At 40.0% G+C, this 13,721-nt stretch overlaps 1 protein-coding gene across 1 annotated transcript; it reads left to right on the top strand.

Annotated features, from left to right (window-relative positions):
* On the top strand, positions 1-4,175 carry cyp19a1a (cytochrome P450, family 19, subfamily A, polypeptide 1a; the record flags this gene model as incomplete). The annotated part of the gene is made up of 9 exons (XM_080028324.1): positions 1-196; positions 323-473; positions 586-740; positions 840-1,004; positions 1,128-1,242; positions 1,334-1,445; positions 2,206-2,368; positions 3,293-3,534; positions 3,906-4,175. The coding sequence occupies 9 exons, from the start codon at positions 1-3 to the stop codon at positions 4,173-4,175; spliced, it is 1,569 nt and encodes a 522-aa protein (XP_079884450.1).
* Between the last annotated feature and the right edge of the window lie 9,546 nt (positions 4,176-13,721).

Below are 13,721 nucleotides of genomic sequence, written 5' to 3'. Positions count from 1 at the left end.
ATGGATCTGATGTCTGCTTGTGAACGGTCCATGACTCCCGTATTTTCTGAAGCTATGGTGGCAAACCTGGTCTCCTTGTCCCACAATGAGACTGAAGTGGGATCACCGGGCATCTCCGTGGCAACCAGAACCCTGATCCTGCTCTTCTGTCTCCTGCTGGTGGCCTGGAGCCAGGCAGACAAGAACACTGTACCAGGTAGGTCCAGTCTTCAGTCAAAGTGATTCTTTCTTGGTGATGGTGCTAGTTCTGTTGCTATTGTTATCTCATGAATTCATTTGCTGTAAGCTAAAATATGTTGTATTGTCACTTTCCACAATATAGGTCCCTCTTTCTGTCTGGGTCTAGGGCCGCTTCTGTCATACGTGAGATTCATCTGGACCGGCATAGGCACAGCCAGCAACTACTACAACAAGAAGTATGGAGACATTGCAAGAGTGTGGATCAATGGAGAGGAGACCCTTATAATCAGCAGGTTGGTTTTTAATGCTAACAATGAATAAAGTTAATCATTGAGTAATTCCCAATGCAAATTGATAATCTGTAGTTTTTTGTTGTTTTTTTTTTTTTTTTTTTTTTACTATCAGAGCATCAGCGGTGCACCATGTCATGAAAAATGCACAGTATACCTCACGTTTCGGGAGCAAGATGGGACTGAGCTGCATCGGCATGAACGAGAGAGGCATCATCTTTAACAACAACGTGACTTTGTGGAAGAAGATACGCACCTATTTTGCAAAAGGTATATTTTACTGTAATGTTGATAGTTATCCAGGGGGTTTCAGATTTCAAAATATCTGAGTGTGAGTAGTGTGATCCTCATGCTGTGTGTGTGTGTCAGCCCTGACAGGTCCTGGCTCGCAGCAGACGGTGGAGGTGTGCGTCTCCTCCACACAGACTCACCTGGACCAGCTGGACAGTTTATCTAACGTGGACGTCCTCAGTTTGCTGCGCTGCACTGTGGTCGACATCTCCAACAGGCTCTTCCTGGGTGTACCTGTCAATGGTAGGCCTACGTACTGTATGAGTGTATGCAGGATCTCTCACTAAATGTATTGTTATTATGCCATGTAGGAAGATCGGCATGTCTGGAAAAAAACACATGCTTTTGTGCTAACCCTGTTTGCAGAGAAAGAGCTGCTGCTGAAGATCCAGAAGTACTTTGACACATGGCAGACCGTGCTGATCAAACCAGACATTTACTTCAAATTCGACGGGATCCACCAGAAACACAAGGCAGCAGCGTGAGTAACTCTTAAAACTCTTCAGTAACTTTCACCCTTCTTCATACTGGCTGAAATCGTGTGATGTTTATATATATATTTGATTTCACAGCCAGGAGCTTCAAGATGCCATAGAAAGCCTGGTCGAACAGAAAAGGAGAGATATGGAGCAGGCGGAAAAATTGGACAACATCAACTTCACCGCAGAGCTTATATTTGCACAGGTAAGTCCGAAATAACTCTTTTCTTCAAGGCTTTTCGGCCCTTCCTCCAACCAAGAAATACAACATTGACGAAGTCAGCCAGCTTATTTACATTTTTCTGTATGTGTGTGTGTGTGTGTGTGTGTGTTTTTGTGTATGTTTTCATTTCATTTCATTTATTTATTCACGGCTCACGGCCATAGCACATGGCATGGAGCACAAAATCAAATCATTACAAACCAAAACAAAAACAATGGTGCACGGCAAGGACAAAAACAAAAACATTACTTAAACAATGGCAGGACATTTCTAAGAAAGGCTCCTGTTTTAGCAATAATCCCTGGGTTATTTGACCTCAAAAGCAAAATCTGTTTAAACATGGAAGGAAAATTAACATAATATTTTGGGAGGTATTTTTTTCTATAATGCATTACATTTAAATTATTACACTCAAAAAGTACATGATCACCAACACAATCACAGAGGTTGCACATTCTTTGATTTCTTTCCAGCCCTTTGTATCTTCCAGTGACTTAAGGTATTCTGGTGTTATTCGTTCTAAAATGGCAGATAGCCTGCCTGGACTTTTGGTTTTCATACAGCAGATATTTTTCAAATTTAAACTCTTATTTAAATTATATGTACGTGTCACAGGAAGTCATGCTTGTAAGCTTGCTCTGCCACCTCTGAATGAATTGATCTTTTAACCTGTGCTCAACAGTTATTTCCAGCCAGTTAATGTTGTTGTACCTTTGTGTTATCAAAATGTATGACAACCCAGAACCATGGCGAGTTGTCTGCGGAGAATGTGAAGCAATGTGTGCTGGAGATGGTGATCGCGGCCCCAGACACTCTGTCCATCAGCCTCTTCTTCATGCTGCTGCTGCTCAAGCAGAACCCAGATGTGGAGCTGCAGCTGCTACAGGAGATAGACACCGTAGTAGGCAAGTGGCAAAGAATCATTACATTAAGAACATTGGCCGCACATCAAACATCTATGTTGTGTCATAATGGTGTACTGAAATGTGTCAGGTAAAAATGTCGGCAATAAATTCTACTGTTATGAAGGTTATAAAAGTTGAGTTTTTGGTTTATTTTGAAGTGATGTTGATTAAATGTGCTATGAGGAACTTTCAGTTTGTGTTAATTCTTGCAGCCCCTTTGGACAAAAGCGGTAGTGTTCTTACAATGCTAACTGTTGGGATGAAGAAAAACTATTTAAAAATAGCATTCTTTGCACTGATGGTCTCACTTGCTGTTACACGTCATTTATGATCATCAGATGGAAAAAAATTCAGAAATATTTAAAAGTTCCCCATAGCAACTTTAAACTATACCATGACTTTGGAGACTGCAGTTTGTGGTGCTGTTAAATTCTACTGCAATATAATGACAAGCATGTTTCTATTATGTTGTCCACTCTATTCCTATCGTTGATTGTAGGCTAAATAACCCAAACACCTCTTTGCATAATGCAGTACAGTTGAAACGCAGCACAAACTGCATCTTCCAAAGTGTTCCTTTAAATCTACACCTGTCTAAAACTATTTTCATCAACACCATAAAGTTCCCGATTGTAGGATTTCTGAATATATGACATGTCATAATCATTGCCATGGCCTTTGCGCTGTCTGGAAACTCCCAGAAAACTTGAGGTCTGCTGCAACTCTCAGTTCTTTTAAATCGAGTCTGAAGACTTTTTTGTTTCCATTTTAACCTGCAATTTTTATTTTATTTGCTTCTTTTCATTCGCTTTTAAATGTTTTATAATGTGTTTTATGTATTATAATCTTGCCCCTGTAAAGCACTTTGAGTGGCCTTGTGTCTGAATTGTGCTATATAAATAAACTTGCCTTGTCTGTCTGTAGGCGAGAGACGGCTTCAGAACGGGGACCTTCAGAAGTTGCAGGTTCTGGAGAGCTTCATCAACGAATGCCTGCGCTTTCACCCGGTGGTGGACTTCACCATGCGCCGGGCCCTGTCTGATGACATCATAGACGGCTACAGGGTACCCAAGGGCACCAATATCATTCTGAACACCGGGCGCATGCACCGAACAGAGTTTTTCCCCAAGCCCGATGAATTCAGTCTAAAAAACTTTGAAAAAAATGTAAGTCAATTTCTTTTTTATTCCTTTTTTTTGGCAAATTGAGGTTCAATCTGCAACCTTGCTTTTCAGTGCACCAATCAGAATAAAGCAGTCAGAGTCTGATGACCGTTTATGGATCTATGCTTGTCTATATTGCCACTGTCACTCAAATCTGAACAAAGCAGCGCCCTCACAGTGTTGTTATGTCAAACTTTGAAGAAATGATCCCTACATGGTTGTTTGTTTCAGTCATGAATATTTATGTTAAAGACAAAAAAGTTTTTCAGGGGCTTTAACTCTCTCTCTCTCTCTCTCTCTCTCTCTCTCTCTCTCTCTCTCTCTCTCTCTCTCTCTCTCTCTCTCTCTCTCTCTCTCATCTGACCTCCCTCTAGGCTCCTCGCCGGTTCTTCCAGCCGTTCGGTTCGGGCCCCCGCGCCTGCATTGGTAAGCACATTGCCATGGCCATGATGAAATCCATCCTGGTGACGCTGCTCTCCCAGTATTCTGTTTGCCCCCACGAAGGCTTAACCCTGGACTGCCTACCACAGACCAACAACCTCTCCATGCAGCCAGTGGAACATGAGCAAGAGGCCCAAAATCTTAGCATGACATTCTTACCCCGACAAAGAGGAAGCTGGCCAACACTCCATGAGACTACCTGACCTTTCACTTTTCTCTCTTTCATTTGTACTCACACATACATATATACAGAATATACAGATCTCTGTCAATTAATGTTTAATTATTCTATGAATGTACAAAGCTAAGTTTCATATATTGTATATGTATTACATTTTTTATTTCTGCTTTAATTATTATGCATCATGTAAGTTTATGTAATGTAATGACATGTTAATATTGAAATAAATGTAAATGATTGTCACAGTGTTGTGAGTCATTGTCTCTCTTTTAGGTTTTTTTGTAATGTTGCTATCATTATTTATATATTTTTGTTAAATCTCCTACACCAAGTTCAATTTAGTTTTATTTCTTCTTCACTGTTTATTATTTTCAACTACTGTATGTTAATATCAGGTGTGTATGAAAGTTGCAACAAACCATTTCTTAAATGTTGTCTGTATTGACAGAAAACTGAAAAAAAAGAAAAAAAAATCCATGAATAAAAGAGAAGGAATAATGTCAAGCTATTTCATAAGAAAAGGGAAACAAATATAATGTATATGTCATCCTTGTTCTCTTTTTGTGTTTGCTAATCTTGGTCAGGAGAGGGCACTGCAACACATAATACAATCAAGCAGTCTCCAGCACTGCATACTGTAAAATCGCAGGCTATGTGTTCATTATGTTCAAACGTTTTTTTGCCTCTGTGAAAAACGTGGCAATAAATTTCACACACAGATCACACACAGATGTTTCACCAGGACCAATGCGAAGGATTATGCTGATGACCAATGGAGCTTTACTACAAAAAACATGTTTCTGTGTTTGTGCCTTTTGAAATATATAGAGAAACAGAGATGGAGGTACTGAGGAGGAAGCAAAGAGTCAAATATGCAAATGAGGCTTTCAGCCATGTGTTGCAGTTCCTCTAGAGATCAGCTATCAGTGATGCAAGAGAGTGAAACTAAAATACTGAAAGACTCCCCAGTGCTTAGTCAGCTAATCAATATCTGTAGCAGACCATGTAACCACCTCAGCAACAAGTTCACCTTCAGTATGTGTTAACTGTAAGTGTGTGTGTGTGTGTGTGTGTGTGTGTGTGTGTGTGTGTGTGTGTGTTTGCACTGTATTACACTACATACAACATTGAGACGGAAGCTTGGACATATTTATATTTTTTCTCTAAATATAATATATAAATATATATACACACTCACCGGCCACTTTATTAGGTACACCTGTTCAATTGTTTATGAAAACAAAAAGCTAATCTTCCAATAACATGGCCCCAACTCAATGCATTTAGTCATGTAGACGTGGTCAAGACAACGTGCTGAAGTCAAACCGAGCATCAGAATGGGGAAGAAAGGGGATTTAAGTGACTTTTAACGTGGCATGGTTGATGGTGCAAGGCAGGATGGCTCCATACTTTCATGTTGTTCTTAGCTGACAGGAGTGGCACCCGGTGCGGTCTTCTGTTGCTGTAGCCCATCTGCTTCAAGGTTGGTCGTGTTTTGCGTTCAGATATGGTATACTGCATACCCTGGTTGTAACGAGTGGTTATTTGAGTTACTGTTGCCTTTCTATCATCTTGAACCAGTATGCTCATCCTCCTCTGACCTCTGACATCAACAAGGCATTTTACATCCACACAAATGCCGCTCACTGGATACTTTTTCTTTTTCGGGCCATTCTCTGTAAACCCTAGAGATGGTTTAGAGTGAAAAGTTTCTGAAATACTCATACCAGCCCTCCTGGCACCATCAACATTGCCATGTTCAAAGTCCTTTAAATCCCCTTTCTTCCCCATTCTGATGCTCGGTTTTAACTTCAATAAGTTGTCCCGTCCAGGTCTACATGCCTAAATGCATTGAGCTGCTGCCATGTGATTGGCTGATAAGTTTTATGTGTTACAGTTTTTCTCAGTTGCTTTGGTGCTTTTCTCAGATCAGAATGAAAATTCTCATAACTATTAGTTCAACCTCCGCAACATTTAGTCATTTGAACACATCATAGTAGCAATTTCTCCTTCCTCTGAACAAATTGCAAATGCTTTTGGACATGTATCAGTTGCTTTCATACAATTTTCTGCTGTTTTATAACATTGTCATTTGCTTTTGTCATGTCAATCAAAATGAACTATACTTATGGATGCTGAATAGTCGTTCCCAATAACACTAATAGTCTTCATTTCATTGCTTGAGTCATTACATACAAAATTGTTGAACTAGTTATCAAATTCTGTCAAGCAAATTTTATACCTTTCGTTACAATTTTTTCCTGGAAATGTCTCCTAAATTGAACAATTGCTCTCAGGTGGACTTCAGCTTTCACTCACGAGGAGGTGTGTGAAGTATTAGTTGTAACCAATGACTTTCCTCGCTGCATTGCAAGGGATAATATCCGTTGTGATGTAGATGAAAATATTTGGCCAGACAGACAGGAACGTCTGGATGTGCCAGAATGATTTACCTATATATGTTCAGTTACAATATGTCCTGTTATATTGTTCACATTTGTGCACAGCTCTACCAAAAGTTTTTTTTATGTGTGTTCTTAATAAGTGACTGAAGTGTATTTTTCTTTTGCACAATGCTGTAGAATTGCAAAGAGCATATACAGTAAAAATGTGAAACATACGTATTCAGTGTCTTGTACTCACTTACTCCCCTAACTACAGCAATGTGTAACTTTACTGTAGTTTTCAAATGGCTGTACAAGTAGTGTATAGTGCTGTATTGAGCATTTTCAGGTAGTGTCACCGAGTTCTGACCTTTTTTTTGCATTGGAAAACACTGAGAGAATAAACTGTCATAATGAAAACATGACAAAGCCATTTGACTATCTTGTTCATAAACGATGGTGTCAAGACTTCTCATTTTGATGACACTGGCAGTTTCATTGACTTGAATACTTGCTTTTGAAGAATAGACTATCCATTTTGAGCAAGTGACGTACTTTTGCAGGTTATCCACTAGGTTTTGCAGTTTGCACTAATTGTAACTGCTGTGCAAATGTTAATAGTGATGTGAGAAAAGCACCAAAGCGACTGAGAAAAACTGTAATATAGGCTAACTAGGAAAACAGTCATCTTCGCATTACATAATCTGCATTGTCATTGTGAATCCAGATAAGGCTATTGGGAGTCGAGGGAGATATGAGTCGTTAATAATGAATGTAAATAGAAGAAGTTCAAATTAATTATCCAAGGAATATGCTGCTGCTCAGTTCCTCTCATGGACCGCCTGTTGTTCTTTTTCCACAGTCAAGAAATCCTTAAGGCAACCGTTTGTTTGTCAGTCTATTTCTGCTGATAAAATAAGTGTATCTCCGTGTTACAAAAAAAGAATAAAAAAAAAGTTTGGAGGACTTTTACATAATCAAGCGGTCATTGTAATCAACCTCAGCTTTGTGTTTTAGCAATTGTGAGTATTTGTAATTGTAGAGTAATTGTGAGAGATGGATGGATGGATGGATGGATGGATGGATGGATGGATGGATGGATGGATGGATGGATGGATGGATGGATGGATGGATGGATGGATGGATGGATGGATGGATGGATGGATAGATAGATAGATAGATAGATAGATAGATAGATAGATAGATAGATAGATAGATAGATAGATAGATAGATAGATAGATAGATAGATAGATAGATAGATAGATAGATAGATAGATAGATAGATAGATAGATAGATAGATAGATAGATAGATAGATAGATAGATAGATAGATAGATAGATAGATAGATAGATAGATAGATAGATAGATAGATAGATAGATAGATAGATAGATAGATAGATACTGATGGTGTTTGAAAACGACAGTGTTAGGATCTTGCATGGGGAAGTGATAATTACAGTAAGAATGACAATAAATCTGATTCTGATTCTAAGACAAGTTATCCTCCGCGAAGCGACTGTACACTGAAATAAGTGCTAACAAAAGTGACAGTTGTTGAGAGTATAGCACTTTTAAACTGAAGCTGATATAGTAGGCTAGATGTTTTTTCGATCAAATTCAATTTGAAATCACCCTCTCTTTGTTGAGCTGCCTGTTTGGCCTTATGAGCGTCTGTTCAGCCTTTTAGTCATCCCCTACAGAGAGATTTCATTAAACAACAAAAATGTCAGGCGCTGAAGCAAGAGTCGGTGCATCAACAAACCTCTAAGGGACACTTTGAATGTCATGGCAATCGATGCAATAGCAGGAGATATGTTGTAATATTTCACTCTGAACCAAAGCATTGGACCTGGTAACCCGGAACCAAAAATATTCCTGTGTGTCTTCACAGTAACAGTAATCGAACATTGGTTGCCTGTGGAGATTGAGGAAGTTTCAGCGGTGTAGTGGAGTATATGTGGAGAGCACCAGTAAACAGAGTACATACTCAACTAATGTGATTCCTCTGGTTTCAAACTGCGGGATATCAGGCATCTGCTAAAAAGATCTGCGGTAACTTTCACTTCCAAGCCCACTACTGGGGACGATGGTGTGTGTGTGTGTGTGTGTGTGTGTGTGTGTGTGTGTGTGTGTGTGTGAGTGAGTTTAGGAAATATTTTTAAAGGGGGATATGAATAATGCTTGTGGTTTCAAACTGTGTCAGCCTTGCCTGCTTTTGGCAGAAAGATGGTCAGTGTGTCTGTAACAGTGATTGTGGTTTTATCTAGCCAGTCTATTTTAAAGTGCAGGTTTTCACACTTTAAAACACAACCTAGTACTTTAAGGTATAGCAGCTCAAAAGAAAACATGCTATATACATATATGTATACTGTATTGCAAACGCACAACACAGAGATGCATTTGACTCGGACCTGCAAAGGGCATTAATGTGTTTAAGGTAACAACATGAATCGGATGCACATCTCTGTCTGTTCTGTCTCTTAAGGAAAGTCCATGGTTCTTCATTTGTGGTTTTTCTTTGGTCGAGTGATGTATACTTTCCGTCACGTTCCATTTATTTCCATTGCTGCATGACGGATTTATAGATGCAGGACGCCAAACAGCTTTTAAAATAACTCAGACGTCAGAAACCTTGCAGTAAAAGAAATCTCGGACTGTCCTGCCTTGTGCTCTGATTGACATGGTGATTGACGACATGCTGTTTGCAACCCACACGAACATTATGTCGCTCTAAAATTCTAAAATGCCATTGGCCATATTGCCTCTCTGTTTCAGTAGCCTGCAGGATTACTGCTTCCTTAAAAGAGAGCATTGGTTGCCATAGAAACATCTACCAGAAAGGGTCAACTGGCAATGTGCTCATCTCTCTACATTGTAGGTACATTGTCAATGCGAATTATACCTCCTTCAGCTGAAAATGTCACTGTTACACAACGCTGTGAGACATTTGCTTGCTTGGATGTTTCTCACTGATACTGTGCTTTTTATAATCGCAAGAAAACTGAAAAATAAAAAAAATCCCCTTGATACATGAGTGAATCTTTCTCTTTGAGCCTCCCTGTCTGCGGAGGCCCAGACTGGAAGGCCCTCTGCCAGTAAAGGAACTGGATCACAGAAGAAAAAAAAGTTACTCTCTGGACTTTTGGTGCGGCCCGCTTTGCAAAGTCAGCTCTTTGGTTTCTCAGTGAACATGAGAGGAGAGTGGCGATACTCATCATTACAGGGAGCTCTTCTGCTTCTGCTTCTTTTAGTCCCGTCTTTTTTTGCACTGCTCTTTGGACATTCACCAGCCTGGAGGTTGTCTCAGTTTCGGTTTAAGACTTCTAAGTTTAGCAGCTTGTCTACACATCTGTTTGTTGTTGGCTTCTTTTTCTCCCCATTTATTTGCCTGTCACCTGTCTGATTTGACTGGGAACCATAATGCCCGTTGCAAAATCATTATCATCAACATTATAACACAGACGGAAAGTAAGCATAGTTATTCAAGTGTAACTTAAATATCCTATATTAAGCTATTTTTCGTGTCGCCATATCTCATTTGGGATATTTTTCCCAGCATTCCAAGCGTGTGGGCAATTTATTGAACTGTTAGATGAGACTGTTCCTTCTGGAGAAAAAAGTTTATGTTGAAAGGTCATGAATCAAATGTGACACAGTGCAGCAAACTGGAACAGTCAAATGTACCTGCGCTGTACGTCATCTAGTAAAAGTAAAACTTTTCCTCTGATTTGTTTTCACTTTCAGATTGATGCTTTAAATAGCCTCTGTTAGAGCACAGTGGGTTCCCGTACAATGATTTTTTCATTAGGCACATGGATGCACTGTCCCTGGGCGCCATCAGTAGAAACATCTGCTATAGATGTCAAACTACTGACATTTAAGGGCATGTGTTGTTGCCCCAGTTAGCGATGGTGATATAATCTGAGTTCTTTATTTTAGACCCTAAACTGATCTCTCTTTAAAGGTCTCATATTATGCACTTTTCTATCAATATTATATGGTCTTAGAGGTCCCTAATATGTTTTTATTTAGTTTCTTGCTGAAAAAACTGTTCAGATAATTTATTGTAGTATGCCTCAATACACCCTGATTTTCAGCTAATCTCAGGATGGCCCATTTTTGAAAACGAGTTGCAGCTCCCCTCGTTTTATATACCATCTATGATCTCCCCTCGCCCCTGTTCGGAAGCGAAGCCATTGGCCTCGCCCTCTGTCCATAGGTCCATAGCCCTTCCAACCGTCTTTGCCGTGCCTCTTACCACGTTTACCCGTGAGAAGAACCATGTCTAGTGCTAGTAACGCAGGGGCTCAGCCGCACTTTGAACAGTTTGACATGACCGATCCTTGTCTACATGAAAGACTATGTTCATACAGATGCACTGACAGCCACAAGCTAATGGAAACATGTTCACACTCAAAATGCAGCAAAAGATGGAGGCTACTGCGAAGCTACTTGGTGGCTAACAGCTAAAAATAAAACATTAGTTTCAAAGTTTGACTTATACACTATTAGCTTCCAATCCTTTGTCTTGCTAAAAACGAGGCCTTGCTAGACTGCTGTGGGGAATATAAATGGGTTATTATAAGCAAAAGATCGATGCTTGTCCCGAAGCTAGCTCGGGAGCAAGCGGCTAAAATAACATTTAAATCAGTGAAAAGAATTGTTTCAAAGTTTGACTTCTACACTTTTTGCTTCCAATCCTTTGTCTGGCTAAAACGAGGCAATGCTAGACTGGTGTGGGGAATATAAATAGGTTATTATGAGCAAAAGATCGATACTTATCCCGAAGCTAACTCTGGAGCTAGCGGCTAAAAATAACACTTAAATCAGTAAAACATTAGTTTCAAAGTTTCACTTCTACACTAATAGCATCTAATCCTTTGTCGTGCTAAAAACGAGGCAATGCTAGACTGGTGTGGCGAATATAAATAGGTTATTATGAGCAAAAGCTCCCTGCTTGTCCCAAAGCTAATAGCTATACACCAGTGAGGCAAAAATACAAATAAAAACATTTCTTTTAGTTTCACCGTTTGAAAAAAAGCACAAGTAGCTTCCTAACTGTTGTGTTATTAAAAACTAGGCATTATTAGACTGCAGTGGTTAGGATAAATTAGTGGATTATGAGCAGAAGGCTTCTGTGTTGGTAAATGCAACATTCAGTATGCTTTGCTACTACAGGCATCTTGTCGCTTAGCGGGGAAAACAACATGGCGGTGAAGGAATATTTTTCCAGAGGATCTCGGGGCCGTGGACCAATAATAAATAGGGTGGTGGGGTTATCATAGACTACTGCACGGTGGAAGTTTCTGGTTATTAATTGATGTTTTTGACGTCAGAAACTGAGAGAATTCTGAACAGAGTACATTGGGGGAGGGGTGGAGGTTTTCAGAAAGGGGGAGGGGGAGAAAAGGAGAGAGTTTTCATTTTTTATATACTTTGGCAGTCTCTAGGCACACCGTGGACCCATATTTATGTTCAAAAACTTTAAGACCCCTGTCTCCCCTCTGCACCGGTCTGCTCTGATTAGCCAGGTTCCCTTGTGGCAACAGGCACCGCCCCCTAGCTTCACTGCTACACTGTGAAGTGAAAAGAGCGGACTGCAGTGTGCGCGGGCTTGAGCGTGTTGCAGCATTAACATACATGGACTCCGTTGAACACGTTGCGAAATGCAGGAAAATAAGCACTAGTTGAGCACTGTGCACAGCAACCCCAGACAGTCGGCAGGTAATACGTCTAAATGCGTTATTATTTGACCGTTTTGACAACATTATAACAACATTTATAGGTCAGAAAAGATGAAAAAGCACAATAATTTTTAAGATCCAATATACAGAAATCAGTGAGACTCACTCGGGAAACAAGACTAAAGACCCCTCACAAGGTGGGGACACTAAAGAGGAAACACTTGACAGATCAATATAAGGAAAACAGTCACCCGTTCAGGGCCTCCAATGTTTTCTCTGATCAGTTTCTTAAAAAGACAGTGTGTCTGTCTCAAGACAGTAAACAATAGGGAACATTATTAAAGGAGACAGGAAAAAAACACAAACAAATATTTTCCCATCACAACAGGAATCAGAGAATAATATTTTACAATCAAACTAAATTAATTTAGTATAGTAAATATTGAAGTTGGTGGAATGATTACTAAGATATTTTACTTAAGTAAAAGCAGCAATATTGCACTATAAAATAAATAATGTTACCAATAAAAGTTCTGCATTCCAGATCCTTCTACAAAGTACAAGCATCAACATAATACTTAACATTATTCCATTAGGAACCCTGTTCCTGCAGGAAGTTTTACTGCCAATCACAGTAATGCTTTTAACAAATAAATCAGACAATGCACGGGCAATTTAGTGAAAGCCCCAGCAGTTTTCAAGTCCTCTTTGTCTGAGACCCGGACGAAAGTACAGTCCACTCCGAGACGAGACCAAGACCTTCCAAAAATAGGTATCGAGTACTACACCACTGCCTGTTAGTGGGGTTGGATTTTCCTAGCATGCAAAGACAGTAGATTTGACAGTACAGCTTTCAATTATACAATCAAAAGAACTCACAAATCAAATGGCCAAGATACCATCAACTCACTATATTCTGTATGCTTTAATTTGGTCTCCGGGCAATAGCACTGTATGTTTCTATTCATGCTATATTGTAGGAGTGTACACATGCACACACACACACACACACACACACACACACACACACACACACACACACACACACACACACACACACACATGCAAATGCGGTGTTGAAGATAAGTCCAAGCCTATGGCAGTGGGCAGGCAGGCCAATGCCATCTGGTGCCCGGTGTTCATGCTGAGTAACAGCCAGCTCCACACCTGGGAGATGGTATCACCTGCAACTGTTGTAGGACCACCAACCTCACTCCCACCTGCCCCATACTCCTGAATGGGGAGCTTTGTGTTAATTCACAGATGCAAGAAGTTATTCAAGTTGATAAAAAGAGAAACCCCACCCTAACATGGTTTACACATCAGCTGTCTGTCATGTTCAATGTGTTGGAGCTATTTTGGAATTACGAGTTATTTGTATAGTGACAGCCTCGAGCCTCCACACAGTGTTTCCCAGACCGCCTCCATTTGTTTATTGTTTTCTGCTGTGGAAGAGCAATTCGGTAGTGGGAAGTGAGAGTTCCAGTGAATGTCACAA

Source organism: Ammodytes marinus (assembly GCF_949987685.1).
Source record: "Ammodytes marinus genome assembly, chromosome: 1".
Classification (NCBI taxonomy): domain Eukaryota; kingdom Metazoa; phylum Chordata; class Actinopteri; order Uranoscopiformes; family Ammodytidae; genus Ammodytes; species Ammodytes marinus.
The sequence above is the reverse complement of the archived record's forward strand: the minus strand, read 5'-3'. Positions and strand labels throughout refer to the sequence as shown.